This window comes from Oreochromis aureus, linkage group 18 (genome assembly GCF_013358895.1).
Source record: "Oreochromis aureus strain Israel breed Guangdong linkage group 18, ZZ_aureus, whole genome shotgun sequence".
In the NCBI taxonomy this organism is placed as follows: Eukaryota; Metazoa; Chordata; class Actinopteri; order Cichliformes; family Cichlidae; genus Oreochromis; species Oreochromis aureus.
Window position 1 is genome coordinate 20,646,410 of NC_052959.1, and position 18,674 is coordinate 20,665,083.

Here is an 18,674-nt window from a genome sequence, read left to right on the forward strand (position 1 = left end):
CTTCTGGGTCCAAACTACTCTGCAAGGCTATTGTGTTTGTAACACATTTTAATGCATTGTATCTTGTTCTATTTAATCTGAATAAGCCCCTAAAAAAAGGCAGTAATCACTCTTGGCCTCTCTCAGTTTTTACTACCACTATTCATTGGCAGTAAGTTTTAAAGCTCTGTTTTTCAAACCTTACAGTCCAGGCCATGCAGCAGTATATTAATGACTAACCTGGTATTGTAGATGGATTATCTCAGTTGTTCTCCTGACTGAAGTTTGGTCCGTTTGCAGAATCCTGCCATGCAATTGCATTTGTCCCAAACCATCGGGAACCCTCACGTTAACTTTTATCTGTGGAAAAAAGTTAGCATTCAACCTCCAGTTTCACTGTGCTAATGTGTTTATATTATGCAAACCACAGCTGTGTAGCTAGCCAACACGTATCACATCATTATATACCCCGCTAGCCCAACCTCAGTAACCCTACAAATGTCACTGCTGTTTAGTTTTCTGTCTTCATGTATTTTGGAGTGATAGCAGAACTGTATATTTTAATATTTCAGAAATTCCTCAGTCAGAACATGGTGTATTATTTAATCTTATTTTTTTAGGAGACTTAGCGTACCACTAGAGGGAGCCAATGTACCAACATGCCGTACTTCCCATTTGCCATCATTACTTTATGCTATTCTGCTGTCCTCAAGACAGTTTTGCAAGGTTTAAACAGAAAGAAGTTCAGCACTGTAGTTCTATATACCTAAAGATTGTAAAGCACAGGTACGGTTTCATATCGCTTACTTATTCTCATTGCTGTGTAAACCTTCTGCTGTGTATGCTCTCACAGAAATTGCGAAGCATCTGTTGAATCTTTTGCGCTGTGAAAATGTGTGCAGAAAGAACAGAGAGAGAGATGCTGGCCAGACTGTAGCTGTCATTGGACAGAGATCTGCTGTTCTGTTGGAACTGCACAACTTTCCATTAAACAGCTACTTGTGAAATTAAACATTGAATCAGTCTATCAATACTTTCACACATACAATACAGTTTGTACTTTTTTAATTTCACATCTTCTGCATGATCACTTAAAATTATCTAAATCAATTTTTCACTTTTCAATGTTTCAAAAGATATGCATGGGAAAAGATGTGTATAATAAGCTGTTTTCACTTTTCTGATCTCAGATGTATGACATGTGATGGTAGGCTAGACTGAAACATGCTCCATTGTAATTAGTTTTATGTGGTCACTAATAGAGTCAAACTACTGTTAAGTGGAAGTATATTAACACAGTCATTGGGGGAAACAGGGAGCAACACCTACTGTAGAGTGACATGGACTGCATGCACAAGGCAATGTCACTTTGCTCTTTTATTCTATTTTCAAGTAGATCATAATACATGTAGCTATGAGAAATTAAAAAAAAATATATAGTAAGTGTAAAGGTTTGAATAAACATACAGGAGAGGTTGTAAATGTTGCCCTTTGAAGTCTGTAATGAACTCTACATGAAGATTTCCCTTTTCATTCTCATTCCTTTCCATATATTTACATGTCCAAATGTAGATAATGACAAAACAGGGTGTGTGTCTGGAGGCTGAGTCTGTGACCCAACATTTTGAGGTTTTTTTGTGTTTTGATTGCTTATTATAAATTGAGATAATGTTAAGTCCTATTATTATTATTAGTTTGTCTTAGTTGAGTTTTAGTCTAGCTTATGTTTCTTCTGTGTCTCCTTATTTATGAGTCTTTTCCTGTCCACTGTGCAGTCTGTCTTGTTCTCTGTTTTACTTTTAGTTAAGTCAGTGCTTTCATCTTTCTTATCTGTTCTCATGTGTTTCTCCTTCTGTTCCATGTCTCCCCAGTCTGTCATGTGTTTCATGTCTGCATATTCCATGTTGTCAAGCTTGTGTTATCATGTCTACGTCTCTCCATGTTTACTGTTTTATTTTGAAAGTCTTGTGTTTCCATGTTCAGTATGTTTAGTTTTGCATCCCCTGTGGTGTCATGTTCAGCTGTGTTTCCCCTGATGTTTCCACTTCTCTCATTATCCTTTTGTGTATTTAAGTCTGTCTCCCTGTGTTCACTGTCGGTTCATCTTTTTTCCTCCCTCCATGTCACGTCAGGTTGTTCATGATTCGGTCCAGGTCCCAGGCCCTCTTGTCATAATCATCATAATCATCCCTAGTTATTCTCAGTTTATGTTTATGTTTTAATTTTATTTTTAGTTCTCTATCATTTATACTCTGGCTGTTCATTCATTCCTCTCCAAAATGTTGAGGAAATTGATTTTACAATGCTTAGACATAAACAGGAATTAGCTCCTTAGACTATGATTAGATTAGGTAAATTAGCTGAAGGGATTATAATATCAACGTTGGATTTGTTTGTTTTTTTTACATACATTTTTTTCAAACAATACTGGGTCAGTAATCTTAGCCCTCTAGAGTACAGTGTTGGTCCTGGGCAACAGAAAATGTTTTTAAGCCTCATTCCCAGCAAATGTAAATTTAAATGATGCCAACCAATAAGAGTGTTTGAATCTTTTTCTGACACATGGTCACAGGATTGTGTGAGAAGAAAGGTAAAAATATTTGCCCTAGTAATCACATTAAAAATGAGATAAACTGTAAGAAAAAATATCTTTGATTGTAAGAAGACGTAGAAAGGGTTTTTTGTCAGGTTTTATTAAGTGTTTTTTCTTTTGTATATTCAGAAATTCAGTTTTTCTTTTCGTTGCCTCAGGGCAACATTGTGACATAAGGGGATACTTTTCGAGGGTATTGAGTATTTGTGTACAAGTTTGTGTACCTTTCACATGTTGCTGATGTGATGTGATACCTTTTGCACATTGGGAGGCCATAAAAAATTTCACCATTTCAGCGACAACAGTTGCCAGGTCACAAGGAAAAAAAATCGGATTTGATCAAAAAAATCGGAATTGAGCATTAAGACCTGCAGTGTGAACGTAGCCTTAGATTCCTTAGAACAATTCTCCACTGGACTCGCCCAGGTTGTTACCTCATGGCCCCCTTCTGATATCACTTCACCTGCTGAAAAAGTAAGACGTAAAGACCGTTACTGGACTATTATTCATTCAATCCTCGGAACCACCCTGACTCTCCTGTCCCTCTGTTTCAGTGCCCTAGACCACCAGCTCTCGAACCACAGTTCTGTGTCAATCCTGTGTGCCTGTATCCAGTCGCTCCAGCCTCGAGCCCACTGTTTATATATACTGATTTTAATTATACCCAGTCTAGAATCTAATAGCTTTTGTTAACTATTCATACCTAGTCCCCGTGCTGTATCTGCTGTTGGGTTTACCTCTCGTCTCTGATGGCCAAGCAGTGACACCTGCTAAACATTAGCATAGTATTTATGATTAGTACTGCTCTTGTTGAGAACAGATCAGCTGGCTCTAGTATCTCAGAAATGTTCTCTTGTCTTCGAGGATTAAAATGGAAAACAGTTTTTACACAGTCAGCAATAAAAAGTGGTTGGCAGCTTTTAATGATGGAGATTGACTTTTCAATTTAATTTAATTTATATAGCGCCAAATCACAACAACAGTCGCCTCAAGGCGTTTTATATTGTAAGGTAGACCTTAAATTAATACATACAGAGAAAAAAACCCAACAATCATATGACCCCGCTATAAGCAAGCACTTTGGCAACAGTGGGAAGGAAAAACTCCCTTTTAACAGGAAGAAACTGCTGGCAGAACCAGGCTCAGCAAGGGGCGGCCATCTGCTGCGACCAGTTGGGGAGAGAGAAGGAAGACAGGATGAAAGACATGCTGTGGAAGAGAGACAGAGATTAATAACAAGTATGATTCAGCAGAGAGGTCTGTTAACATATGCTGACTGAGAAAGGTGACTGGAAAGGAAATACTCAATGCATCATGGGAACTCCTATCTACACCTATTGCTGCATAACTAAGGGAGGATTCAGGGTCACCTGGTCCAGCCCTAACTATATGCTTTAGCAAAAAGGAAAGTTTGAAGCCTAATCTTAAAAGTAGAGATAGTGTCTGTCTCCCAAATCCAAACTGGAAGCTGGTTCCACAGAAGAGGGGCCTGAAAACTGAAGGCTCTCCCTCCCATTCTACTTGTAAATACTCTAGGAACGACAAGTAGGCCTGCAGTGTGAGAGCGAAGTGCTCTAATAGGGTGATATGGTACTATAAGGTCATTAAGATAAGATGGGGCCTGATTATTTAAGACCTTGTATGTGAGGAGCAGGATTTTGAATTCAGTTCTGGATTTAACAGGAAGCCAATGAAGGGAAGCCAATACAGGAGAAATATGCTCTCTCTTTCTAGTCCCTGTCAGTACTCTTGTTGCAGCATTTTGGATTAACTGAAGGCTTTTCAGGGAGTTTTTAGGACATCCTGATAGCAATGAATTACAGTAGTCCAGCCTAGAAGTAATAAATGCATGAACTAGTTTTTCAGCATCACTCTGAGACAGGAAAAAAGCATTGTTTAAATATGTGGATTGAAGGAAATATCCTGTTCAAAAATTACTTCAAGGTTCCTCACAGTGTTACTGGAGGCCAAGTGTTACTTGGCCTCCAGTAACACTGTGGTTTGTATCTGACACCAGTCAGTCAGATACAAACCACTGCAGCACAGTACCTGTAAAACCTACAGCATGCTCTAATCGCTCTAATAGTATATTATGGTCGACAGTATTGAATGCTGCACTGAGGTCTAGCAGGACAAGCACAGAGATGAGTCGACTGTCAGAGGCCATAAGAAGATCATTTGTAACCTTCACTAAAGCTGTTTCTGTGCTGTGATGAGCTCTGAAACCTGACTGAAACTCTTCAACCCACATAGCAAAATTGGTATGACCAGGCCCACACAATGTGCTTACACATGGCCCACATACCGCAAAGAATGACGGCCCTTTGGTGGCCCAGATCATAGCCACACATAGCCAGTTGCAGACACACTGGTGGTCCTGTGCTGACCTTTGTGAGGATTACCTCTGGCAAACCAGATCTGGGCCACCAAAGGGCCATCATTCTTTGCGGTATGTGGGCCATGTGTAAGTTGTGTGCAGCAATGGGCCAGTTGCAGACACACTGCTGGCCCTTTGCTGGCCCAGGACAGTTTTATCTCTGGCCTCAGATGTCAGCCTAATGTGTACCTTAATCAAGCCATGTAGTAACAACATGTGCCGGAACATGATAGTGCAAATGAAACATGACAAAACTCAGACAGTCAATGAACTGATTCTTCTATAGTGCTTTTCTACTCTCCCGGATTACTCAGAGTGCTCTATACTACATGCACACACTTTCTCTGAGCTGATGCTTCGTAACTACATTCATACTCTTGACATGCAGACTGGAGGAGCCAGGGATCAAACCACTAACCTTCCGATCAGTAGGTGACCTGCTCTACCGCCTGAGCCACAGTCACCCGGTGGTAAATATAAGTAAACCATCACTGGGTTTTGGATAAAGTGTACACTCACAAACCTGTCAAACCTGCATTTGAAACGTTGGCTAACTAAAATAGGAAAATAAATAGCGACCATATCCATATCTGGATGACATACCACTTACCATGCCAGAAGTCAGCCAGCAGTGCCAGCTTGACACCAGATCCGGGCCAGACTGGCCTGCTATGTGGGAAATAAGCCATTCCTCTGCAGATGATCTGTTAGCTGTTTGACAACTACCCTTTCAAGAATTTTTGATATGAAAGGAAGGTTGGAGACAGGCCTATAATTAGCTAAGACTGCTGGGTATAGAGATGTTTTTTTAAGTACAGGTTTAACTACAACCAGCTTGAAGGCCTGTGGTACATAGCCGATTATTAGAGATAGGTTGATCATATTTAAGACTGAAGCATCAATTACTGGCAGGACTTCTTTGAGCAGTTTTGTAGGAATGGGGTCTAAAAGACACGCTGATGGTTTGGAGGAAGTAATTACTGAAGTTATTACTTCAGTAATGAAGAAAGATCACTTGGAGAAAAAGACTGTAAATCAATATTAATAGTAGTGAAAGTAGCTGTAGATAATGTTACATCTGTGAGATGATTTTGGGTAATTTTTTCTCTAATGGTTAAAATTTTATTTGTAAAGAACTTTTGCTAATGCCAGGCATGAACAGAATATTGTGAAGTGGTTTAAGTTGGGAAATACATGAAAATGCTGCTATTCAGGCTGTTCTGGGGTAAGTTTGGGATCCTACAAGTCCCTGCTTTTCTCAGCAAGGAGTATTAAAGGAGTTCAACAGCGTTTCATCAAGCTTTCTTCATGTTTCTCTGTGGTTGTCTACTTTCTGATCAAACTGCTTTCTTTCACTGCTGTACTACTCCAGTATGAATATAGTTAAGTATTCTGATATTTACTTACTTGTACAAGGAAAATTACACTGTCATGGTAACAGGTTTTCTTTTATTAATCACCTTGGTAGAATTTGGTGCAAGGATATGGATGGTTACGCCATAATGCAAAAAAAAGAGGATGCATGTTCTAACACAAAACATGATATGACAGCTGATCAGTTTGTTTCACTACCTCATCTAAACAGTTTGTAAAGGGTATAGCAGTCTTTTGGCTTGAAATTACACCTGCGATCTGCACATTTCGACTTCCTTTCTCAAAATACTATTTTAAGTTTAATCTTAAAATGTCACTCTTTTTTTTCTTAATGTAACCGTAGTACGTATAGAGCTGTCAGGAGATTAGGTGGAGCAGAGCCAGACATTAGAGCAAGAAGGTAAAAATTCAGACAGAGGACAAACCGGGCTCTGAAGAGCCTGATAAGGGCCAAAATGAAGACACCAAAAGCTCATAATGAGCTTGAGATGAGCACCAGCATCTGGTTGTGAGCTCTGACATTTTTTTTCCCTAAAACTTGGTGGTTTATTTTCTGTTTGATGTTATCAGAGAGTCACCTGTTTGGTGGTTACGGGCAGCATTGTTCATTTTCATGTTTAATCCTTAAAAAAAATTGAAGACAGCTTAATTTTCAGGTTGAAATTTAATTGATAAAGCAAGGAGGCATACACTTTTAACATATATATCATTAATTACATTAATCAAAAATATAAAAGTGTGTGTGTGTGTGTGTGTGTGTGTGTGTGTGTGTGTGTGTGTGTGTGTGTGTGTGTGTGTGTGTGTGTGTGTGTGAATTCTATATAAAACATTCTTATTTCCCCTTCTACATATCGCATCATGTTAATCTGGCTATATCTACAAATCTTAGGTCATGCAATGACCACAGATATGCTGAAGAACGTTTCTGTGCCAGAATGTTCTCAGTATTAATGCTACCTTCAGAAATGAGCATTTCTGTCCTTTGTGTGCTGATTTTTATTTTTTTTTTCTAAAACTTGGTTGCCTGTTTTCTATTTGATGTCATCATGGGATCGCCCCTTTTGGTGGTTGTGGGCACCGTTAATGTTTTCGGTTTCCATGCTAAAGAAAAAAACTGTAACTGTAATTTTTTTTTCTTAATGTAACCGTAGTATGTATAGAGCTGATATTTAGACCACCAAACAGGTGGTCCTCTGATTGTGGGCACTGTTGTCCTGTTTTCATGTTTATCAGAAAAATTTCGGTCCGGGTTGAATTTCAGATTGGAAGTGAAATGATAAGTCAAGTGACATCAAGCAAGGAGGCATTTGATTTAATGCACTTGTATGTATGTATGTATGTATGTATGTATGTATGTATGTATGTATGTATGTATGTATGTATGTATGTATGTATGTATGTATGTATGTATGTATGTATGTATGTATGTATGTATGTATGTATATATATCATTATTATTAATTACATTAACAAGAGGAGAGGATAAAAGAAGAAATCAAATTCTTAGTTGGTGTGTGTCTTTGTGAATTACATTGAAATCATTCTTATTTCCCCTTCTACATATCGTAGTGTATAGACTTTAGAGCCCTGCATTTAACAGTTCTTCTTCTTATTAATGGTAGGTCCCCACTCAGGCCCCTCAAAAGCTGATATGTCCTCCTCTGAGCTTTCACCTTCCTGCTCTGATGTCTGGCTATCTCTATCTATTCCACCTTACAGCTGTGAGACTGACTCCCCTTCCACAGTTCTGAGTAAAATAATTTGTCTCATCCTGCCCTCTACATCCTTAACTGTGAACATTGGATGAAAATATCAGGTACTCAGACTTTTACTGCATAGACTCAGACTCACGTCACAGACACAGGACAAAAATTAATTGTTGGACCTTAGGAGGTTTAAATAAATAAAATATATTAAAAAAGGTGAATGGAATAAAAATCAGAATATTAAATGCAATTTTTTTAAGAAGAGAGTCAAATGATTTAGAAATGAGTCTACCAGGATGACTGTGACTCAATGAAAAAGTCACATCAAATATTTTAAATACCTGAAAACTTGTATAATTCATTGCATATTTTCAAGTTTTAATTAACATTCTGTTTTATTTCAAGCAATTATGCAAAAGATATGAAATTAAATGAGTAGAAATGATATTGTATGAACATATTTGCAGCCTGAAGATAAAAGGAAAAATACACCAGATATTGTTACTTTTACAGTCCATGTCACTCTAAATGCTGCTCTCTGTTTGCCTCAATGAATGTGTTAATACACTTACACATCAAAGTACTTTGACTCTCAGCCTGAATCAAGGTTTAATTTCATTAGTGACTGTTAAATGGATAGTTGTGCAGTTCCATCTAAACAGCAGAGCTCTGCAATGTGAAATGTTGTGAAGTGTTCAGGCTGGTGCTTCTCTCTCTCTTCTTCCTGTTCACTTTTTCACAGCGCAAAAGATTCAACAGATGCTTTCGCAACTTCTGTGAGAGCACATATAGCAGAGGGTTCATACAGCAGTGAGAATAGGCAAGCATTTTACAAATATGGTAGGCAACTTCTAAACGTTTCAGTACATTACAATCTTTGTTTGTATTGAGAGCCTTGATTAAAAGCATAATATGGTATGGCCCCCAGCAAATGAAAAAGACTGCAACAATACACAACAGCACAGCCACAGTCCTGAACTTCTTTCTGTTTAAACCTTGCAAAACTGTCTTGAGGATGGCAGAATAGCAGAAAATAATGATGGCAAATGGGAGGAAGAATAGCAGTGACACTTGGAGATAATGTCCAAGCTTTTCTTCAGATTCATCATAGCAATAGTTTTTACCATAAAAGTTTTCAACCTTTACTTTCATTGCATCACTCAGGGACGCTGAGATGCTGATGACCCAGGCAGCTATACAGGCACCAATTGCACACCTCTTCATTCTGGCATGGCTGATCGGCCAGTTGTGCAGCACCACAGTAATGAAACGATCCACTGTCATGGCAGTCAGCAGAATGACACTGCTGTACAGACCAACAAAGAATGCAGCAGTCACGAATTTGCAGACAAAGCCTTCAAAGACCCAGTGGTGTAGATGATCAACAGCCCAGAATGGAAGTGTGATGGTGAAGATCAAATCAGAGCAGATCAGGTTCAGGATGAAAATATTTGTGATACTTTTCAGATTTTCGTAGATGAAGAGAACACATAAGAGGAGACTGTTGCATGTGATACTGAGAATGAAGATCAAGATGAAAAGGGGACCAGTGATGGTGGGAACATTAGTATCACAAAGGTATGCAGCACCATCACTCACATTGTCATAAGTGGATGTGAAGTTTGCCATTTTCAATCTTCTGGAAAAAAAAAAAAAAAACACAATGACTGAGCAGTTTTCTCTAAAATGACAGAAATTGTTGATTTTGTTTCTAGTTTTTGTATAATAGATAAAACCAAAGGGATTAAAGTAACAAATTCCAGAAAAAAAAAAACAGCAACTTACCACAAACATCAACTTTCAAGTCTTCAGCTGAATTTTACTGTTGTGAAAGAGCTGTAGGGTGTTCTTTCGAAAACTAATAGTTCCTCCTTTTGTTCCACATTAATTCAGAGATTCTGACTTGACAAAAACCACATCCTGAAAAATAAATGTCAACAAATTTAAACCTGACAAATAACTGCCTACATCCATATTGCATTTCTCTGAACTTACCTCAAACTCAGGTCTTCTGCTGAATTGCACTGTGGTGAAAAACCCGTGATGTTCCTGAGATATCTAAAAGTTTGTCGTGTTCTTGAGCTAGAGTGCCGCCCTACCAAAAACCACATCATGACGTGAGCAACCCCCCCTTTTTTTTTTTATACACTGAAAATGAACAATAAAATATAGGTTTGTTTGTTTTAGCTGTCTAATTGAAACAGACTAAAAAAAACTTTTGTTCTGTTTTGTGTTTTTTTTAAGCATGAGGATACTGCTGATCCAAAATTAGAAAAGAAGCAGAAACCCCAGTACTGTTAGGAAGAAACTATTTCTTGCTGGAAAAAAAATGTAGACACAATATAAATACATATAAAACAAACACAGATAATCAAAATGATGTAAATGTATGATATCTTTAATTCTTTGTAGAGCATAAAAAGTAGATGAACATACTAAAATTGGTGAACTAGAACAACAGGAAAAGGCTCTTGATCAGTACGCAGATAAGTGGAGGAAGAAAACTTGACGAAACAAAACATGTTACACATCACTGTTATTAAAAAGAAGCTTAACACTCTTGATCTGTTTTTTTCTGTTACACCTTTGCAGTACCTTTTAAGACAACACTGTGACCCCACCAGTTCTTGTCATCTGCATGTGACACGAGAAATATGGCATTGTTATAGAGCCTGGATATTTGAGTTACTGTGACATTTTTGGCAGCTAAAACCATCCATACATCCATTTTCTTCCACTTCTCTGGAGCCGGGTTGCAGGGACAGCAGCCAAAGCAGAGAAGGCCAGACCTCCCTCTCCCTAGACATCTCCTCTGTCTTGTCAGGGGAACACCAAGGTGTTCACAGATCAGCCGAGAGATACAGTCTCTCCAGCATTTCCTGGGTCTGTCCCGGAGTCTCCTTTTGATGGGCCCGAACCACCTCAACCGGATCCTTTCAATGTGGAGGATTAGCCAGGATTAGCCTTTCCCTTGGCCAAACTCCTCACCCTATCTCTAAGGGAGAGGCCAGCCATCCTTTGGAGAAATCTCATCTGCACCACTTGTATCGGCGATCTTGTCTTTCAGTCTTCAGTGATCTTCTCTGGCGCTTGATGAAGGCAGTCACACTTTCTCCTTCTCCCTTTCCTTATCTTTCCTGCTTGGCTTTCTCATGTCTCTGTCTAGTCTTGTCTACTTCTGTCCCTCTACCCTGGAAGAGTCTCACAGTCTGTTCTCTCAAACCTAAAAGAGGAATTATGGATTTGATCAACTTGTCCCTGAATGCAATTGACATCCTCTTCTCAACGAGAAGCCGGGTTTTGGGAGAGCCCATTGAAGACATCTACCTTTTTGGAACCATGATAACAGGGTTCTTGCTGATCGGCGCTGGCTTGGCACTCGCTTATCGAAGAATAAAGAAAGCGGAAACAGCTGTTCAAATCCCCACAAGGCTGCCTGCTATGTTGATTGGAACGATGGAGCGAGCCGTGGCTTCTCAGAATGGGCTCATTAGACGCAGCACGGATGACATCTTGGAGAAGCTTGCTCTCCAACGGGAATGGTGAGGAACCAGTGATGGACATTAGATCGACTGTAAAATTGACATGCAGTGGTTCACACTAAAGCAAGGACACCACCATTATTTCATGCGGCTACCATATCGGCACCAGCTGTGGTCTCAAGGCTGGAGCTGAACATAAACAATTTCTCCCCGGATAACAAACTGTGTTTAGACTCTTCGTTCCAAACGCCCTCGTACGCTTATCTCCAAGGCCGAGTTGGACAGCAGGTCTGGGCCCAGCGCTGGAAAAATAGCTGCAGGGCAGGATGGCTGTGTCTGCGTCGGCTTACTTCTCACCCCTTACCCACCTGTTGCTTGTCACGTGCTCAATGATGTTCCAATGTGGACATTTATGTGCTCTTTGTGCAGAGGAGTTTTTTTGTTTTCCGTTCTCAGTATATCCATAATACTACCGGTCTCCAACCTGTCTACCCATGTGATGTCTGTGTTGTGTATGTAAGATCTTTATTTGCATGTGACAAATAAAGGCTTTCTTGACTTGACTTCAGTCACTACCCAAAGCTTCTGTGGCTTTAGGAAAAAAAAAGTCAGATCTCACAAACCACAGATGCTCGTTTCTGAAGGTTGTATTAAAATAGAAAACATTATGGAACCAAAACATTCTTCAGAAAATATCTGTGGTCACTGCTTGACTTAGAAAACATAACATCCAAATTTATTGGTTCCTAACTATAGCCAGAGTGGTATCATAACAAATCATTTGTTTATAAAAAAAAATATATATGTATATGTATGCATAACAGTTATTATTTACAGGTACAGGCATCTTAAGTTCATGTTTATTTCTTTGGAGCAATAAAATAGAGCAGTTCAATCAGGAAGTAGATCACCACTGGTAGAAACATAAAGAAAACTTGATGAAACACATCAAATCACTGTTGTTGTCAAACTAAATTCTCAAACTCCTTAATTTCCTTATCCCAGGAATGCTGTTGCAGGAACGTGTTACTTCAAGTCACGCTATACTTACTGTGATCTTAGTATCTATGTAAAATACAAGAAATCTGGCATTACTGTAAAGCGTGACTATTTGAGATACTTTCATGTATTTACGAGCTTGAACCACTTCACAATATTCTTGTTGCACCTGGCATTAACAAAAGTTAATCTCCGTCATTAAAAGCTGCCAAACACTTTTTGCTGTTGATTGTTTTTCACTTGTGTAAAATCTAAAAAAAAAAAAACAAAAAAAAACAAACATGTTTGTTTTAATCCCAGAAGACAAAAAAACATTTCTAAGATACTTGAGCCAGCTGATCAGTTCCCAACAAGACCAGTGCTAATCATATAAACTATGCTAATGTTTAGCAGGTGTAGTTTTACTTTGTTCATTGGTCTTTTTTTTTTTTTTTTTTTTTTATCTTATGCTGTGATTAGTCTTAAAATTGCCAATTTTTTACAGATTAAACTAAACCAGGAGTGTTTGAATAACTTGATTTATAAAACTTTAACTAATGAATATTAGATCCTTCATTTAATCAACTGGAATTTCCTGACAAGACCAGAACAAGTAAATCATAGCCTTGAGCAGTGACAATTATGATCATATACTCTATTTTTCCTCGGTGACCGTGTTAATACAATCTCACTTCTTTCTGCTTTGACCACAGAAAACTGATGACAATGGAATATTTTTCAGTCTAACCTAAAGTTACATGTCACAGGTTTCAATGAGAAGAGAAAAATAAAAACAGCTTCATTGGATTTTGACAGCATTTTATTATCTCCAGGTACAGTAAATGGAAGGGCAGCATTAAAATGCAAATCTTTACTTGTACAAATCTTTGACTTGAAACATTAAAAAGTGAAAAATAGATTTGGATGACTTCAAGCGATTATGCAAAAGATGTGACATTAAATAAATATAAACTGTATTGTATGAAAGTATTTACAGACTGAATCAACGTTTAATTTAACGAGTGGCTGTTTAATGGAAAGTTGTGCAGTTCCAACTGAACAGCAGATCTCTGTGCAGTGAAGTCTGACCAGTGTCTGTCTCTCTGTTCTTCCTGCACACATTTTCACTGCGCAAAAGATTCAACAGATGCTTTTGCAATTTCTGCGAGAGCATACACATCAGAGGGTTTACCCAGCAATGAGAATACACAAGTTTTTCACAAATATTGTAAGTGATATGCAAGTATTCCTGTGCCTTACAATCTCTGGGTATATAGAAAGAGGTGATTAAAACCCAAATATGGTATGGCCCCCAGCAAATGAAAAAGGCTGCAATAATAGAGTGGTGCGGTACTCTGAACGGATAATTGGAGGTGAGCTTCCCTCCCTCCAGGACATCTACAAGAAGCGGTGCCGGAGGAAAGCAGGGAGGATCATCAAAGACTCCAGTCACCCCAGCCATAAACTGTTCAAACTATTTCTGTGAGCCAGGAGGTACTGCAGGATCCGGTCCCGAACCAGCAGACTGAGGGACAGCTTTATCCATCAGGCAACTTTGACATTATGCACTCCATATGTACATCTATGCAATTTCTTTTGTACAATATTCAACTGCTGACCTCTACATGTACCTATATTTGTACATATATTTATTCTTAAAATTCTGACATACCTGCTCTTATATTTAGTTGTTTCTTATGTTTATTGTATCGCACCTTTGTTGCTTGTGAAGCTTGCACACAAAAAATTTCACTCATGTGCTGTACCAGTGTACCAGAACATGTAACATGTAACAAGATATGCAGCAGTCATGAATTTTCAAAGTCCCCAATGATCCAGTGGTGCATACACTCAAAAACCCAGAACAGAAATGTGCTGCTGAAGATCAAATCAGAGCAGGCCAGGTTCAAGATAAAAATATTTGTGATATTTTTTTAGTGTCATGGTTGGGCTGTGTGGCAGGCAGGCAGGAGTGGTGGACTCAAAATGCAGGACTCTTGGAGATGGGATTTAAACTGAAAACGCAGCTTTTATTGCTGGAAAAACCATCGATAACTTAAACTCACCAAACCAAACACCTAAACACAGAACATAGGTACTACGGCCTGAACTGGAACAGAGGCGCTACACAAGCCCAGGAGACAAAAGACACAGCATGTAGAGGGTACAACACAACAGAGAGCAAGGCAAACACAGGGCTTATATACACAGGGGAGTAATCAGGGAATGGGAAACAGGAGGGAGACAAGCTGGGAGAAATTAGGCTAACGAGACAGGGGAGAAGTAAAACTGAACACACTGACATCAGACATGAACATGATCCTTCAAAGTAAAACAGTAAACAAGAAACAATTTACTATATAAGAAACAAAAAAAGCTGGGTCAAAATGACCCAGAACTGTGACATTTAGGTTCTCATAGATGAAAAGAACACATAAGAGGAGGCTGTTGCCTATGATACTGAGGATGAAGATCAAGATGAAAAAGGGAGCAGTGATCGTGGGAACATTAGTATAACAAATGTATACAGCATGATCACTCACTTTGTCATCAGTGGATGTGAAGTTTGTCATTGTCAATTTTCTGGAAAATATGAAATTAAAACACAACTGAACACAATGATTGAGCAGTTTTCTCTAAAATGACAGAAACTGTTGATTTTGTTTCTATTTTGTATATTATATTGTGGCAGGGCTTGGTCTGCGGTGCAGCTGCGGGGGAGGTGGACGCACCTGAGCGGCATCAACACACACACCTCACCGGCATAAATAGACCGAACTAGGTTCTGTTGTGGTTGTTGTTGGTATGTGGTCGACGGTGAGCTGAAAAGCTGCAGCCATAAATAAAAGTGTATGCTGAAAAGCATGAAAATGCGTTTGGGTCTGTTGTGGATCTTTCACATATATCAAACCAAAAGGACTAATAAAGTACCACATTTCAGAAAACAGACACAGCGACTTACTCCAAACAACAACTGTCAAGTCTTCCGTTAAATTTTACTGTTGTGAAAATGCTGTAGGATGTTCTTTTGAAATTTATTAGTTCCTGTTTTTGTTTCCCACTAAATCAGAGATTACACAAAACCCCAAAAACTACATGATGAAAAAAATTAACTTCTGCAAAATGAAGCTTCATCAAAATAAACCTGACAAATAACTATCTATAGTGCCAGCTAAACAAAAACCATATGGTGACTTAAGCAACATCCTCTTTTTTCTTTACACTGAAAATGAACAATAAAATCTGTTTATTTGATATATTTTTAACTAACTGAAACAGACTAAAAAGAAATGTAACTTTTGTTTGTTTTTTTTTTTTTTTTTTTTTGTAAAGCATGAGGCTATGTAAAATTAAAATAAATTAAAAAGCAGAAACCCCAGTATTCTTTTGGAAGGAAAGTACACAGATCATCAAACTGACATGGGTTAATGATATTTCTAAGGCATAAAACAGGAGAAAAACATACTAAAATTGCTAAACTAGCACAAAGCTACAGATTTTATTTCCATGTTTTTTTCCCATGGTTCAAATTTTCAAATTATTTTCATATCCTAATTTCATTAAAATAATTCCCATTAAATTCATACAACTAACTTTTTAGTTTGCTAAAATTTTGTTAGATATACAAGCAAATTACCCTGTCATCGTAACTGGTAGGTTTTCAAAACTCATGAACTTAGTGTTAAGTGAAGACATGAGCTGTCCACTGATTACCACTTGGTGATTTGCTAGATTACTTCATGGAGGAAGAAATCCTGGGGCACCCAGACATATTAGCTGTGTCTCAATTCAGGAGTTGCATCCTTTGGAGGGACCCGGCCTTCGCGGTCTATGTGGGCCGGGTCCTCCGAAGACTGAGAAGGCTGGAAGTGTGAACCTCTGAAATGGGACGGTCTAGCCTTCAGATTTGCATCACCGCTGTCTGGGTGGAGTTTAATAAACCCAGCCGTCTGCTCCTTGCTATCTAAAATATAACAGGACACTGGAGTAAATTCTCGACCATCTCACGCTTCTGTTTAATCAGTTTTCTGTTTGATGTTTATTCAGCTGTGTAAAAACTATAACTTTAATCGCAGCCAAACCGATTTACTCGCAAACAAATAAAACACTGAAAAAAGTCAAACAATAACATTTTGAAGTTATCTAAGTGACACATATACCATTTTTAACCTGAGTAACAAGAGACCCCACAGGGTCTGAAAACGATGTGCTGGGAGTCCGGTGTTAGCCGGCTCTATTGAGCCTTGACCACCCGGTCAGGTATTGAGTTGGTGGGTAACAGACGTCTTCGAAAACGTCGGAGCACTTTGGCAAATATGTGATGTCTTGATAAACTGAGCAGATATTTGAAGTTTACACAGCTACATTCTCACCTAAAAATAAGTGAAAAGTTTCTTTTGTGACCCAGAAAGAGTAATATTTCAAACTCTTTAGCCGCGCCCCTCTGCCACTGCTGCGTTTGAAACGTATTTTTATATTATCATCAAAATATTATAAATTACAATTTAATTAATGAAGTATTGAAAAGAGCAATAAGAGTAATATTGCAACTAAGTAGCTGCCGCCATTGTCGGAAACTGGAATTGGCTGGGCCACACTATGAATTCTGGGATAGGTTGGAACACTAAGGATACACCCGACCTATCTTTCAAATCTGGCAAAATGAAGGACGCATTTGGAGCAGCCTTCGAATTGGAACAGCCTTCGTCGCCTTGCTGTGACGTAATCGGCCTTCTTATGCGGCCTCCAAAGGATGCAGCCCCTGAATTGAGACACAGCCATAGTGTGCTATTTATCCCTGTTTATCTTCTACTGATGAGGAGGACATCACTGTGTTGAATTATTGAGGCAATTCTTCATATTGGATGAAAAACAGAGACATTCAAGGCAACCAGTTTGGATCCCTACGAGGCAGAAAGGTGAGAGAAGAAAAACAAAACAAATCAAACAAAAAAGAACAAAAAACACCAGGATAAAAGTGTGTTTTCAGTGCCATTAAAACCCACTAACAATGTTTAATAATAGTTAAATAGATGCATCAAATGAACCTTCAATTCAGCCAAATTACTGTGTTTTGGTTATGTAAACTATGAGCACCATGGCTGATGCTACCTCACTCATGCATTCTCATCCTAATGAGAGCGTGTGATCTGCATGTTGGAGTACGGTTACCAAGAAGCCTTGATCATTTTAAGATATTATAATATAACATTTTCATAGGTAAAATAACTTGTTGCTGAGGAAGCTCCTGTTAGTTTATCCAGTTATTGAGTTGTTTATAATGTTTATATTTACTTTATGTATTCTTTTGTGTATTTCTGTTCCTAGTTCTCATTTGCTTCAGAGTTTAGTTTTTATCTGAGTGTCCCTTCCTCTTGTATCTAGTCTTCTGTATTTAGTCCATTCATGTGTCTGTTTTCCCTGTTCCTGCTTTATTTTATGAGTTCCTTGTGCTTTTGCTTCTAGTTCTGCAGCCATGTCTTCTTCTGCCGTCTTGTTCAGCTGTCTCATCTCTTATAATCACCCATTTAGTCTCTGTCTGCCCTTTTTCTTGTGTCAGAATGTCTGATTGTATTTCAAAATGTGCCTTGCCTCATTTTTTCGTATCTCCAGTGTGTTTTCTGCAGTTAAATATTTCAGTCTGTGTATTTCTTTAATTTTAGGTTTTAGTAGCTGTGGTTTCAGTTTCACTTTTTTGGATTGTGTTTTTTTTCCATTTTGGTTTTTGCCTTTTTGGATGTCAACAGCCTGGAAATTAATAGCTTGCTTTAAAATTTACCTCACTCTACCTCTGCATGTCTGCATATTGGTTCTCCATTCAATATTTAGTCTGCATGTCTTGCAGATTACGACAGTTAAATGCAACCACAGTTTCCTGAACAAGAGGACTGATATCTGGTTACTTAGTATGTGACTTGTTTCACAGAAGTGGCTCTGAAAACATTATGCACAGTATCATTTTGGAGTCTTTGCAGTTATATTTCTATATTGACCTCACTTGCAAATTGCATAATTTTAACAGAAAATATATTGGATGTTGTTGTTCGACTTATTTTTATTTATTTATTTTTTTTAGTGTTGCCTTGCTTAACTGCTTGAACTGCTGCTATATCAGCCTATAGCATCTCTTGCTCTCACGCTCAGTGCACAACCTGTATCTTGGTTTAGTTGTTCAGGCCAAAATT

The 18,674-nt window shown here is 38.4% G+C and overlaps 2 protein-coding genes across 3 annotated transcripts; one reads left to right on the forward strand and one right to left on the reverse strand.

Moving 5' to 3' along the window:
- Window positions 1-18,674, forward strand: part of LOC116335037 (chemokine XC receptor 1-like) — a 78,279-nt gene that overhangs the window by 57,684 nt on the left and 1,921 nt on the right.
- Window positions 7,733-10,166, reverse strand: LOC116320790 (chemokine XC receptor 1-like). 3 transcript variants are annotated; one of them, XM_039602277.1, is made up of 3 exons: window positions 10,025-10,166; window positions 9,815-9,949; window positions 7,733-9,665 (listed from the first exon to the last, which is right to left on the reverse strand). In XM_039602277.1, exon 3 carries the CDS (start codon window positions 9,656-9,658, stop codon window positions 8,684-8,686), a length of 975 nt encoding a protein of 324 aa, XP_039458211.1. In that variant the 5' UTR covers window positions 9,659-9,665; window positions 9,815-9,949; window positions 10,025-10,166; the 3' UTR covers window positions 7,733-8,683. The 3 variants fall into 3 exon arrangements, with proteins under 3 accessions (XP_039458211.1, XP_039458209.1, XP_039458210.1); XM_039602275.1 differs by having other exon boundaries at window positions 7,734-9,668; XM_039602276.1 differs by having other exon boundaries at window positions 7,734-9,668; window positions 9,815-10,110.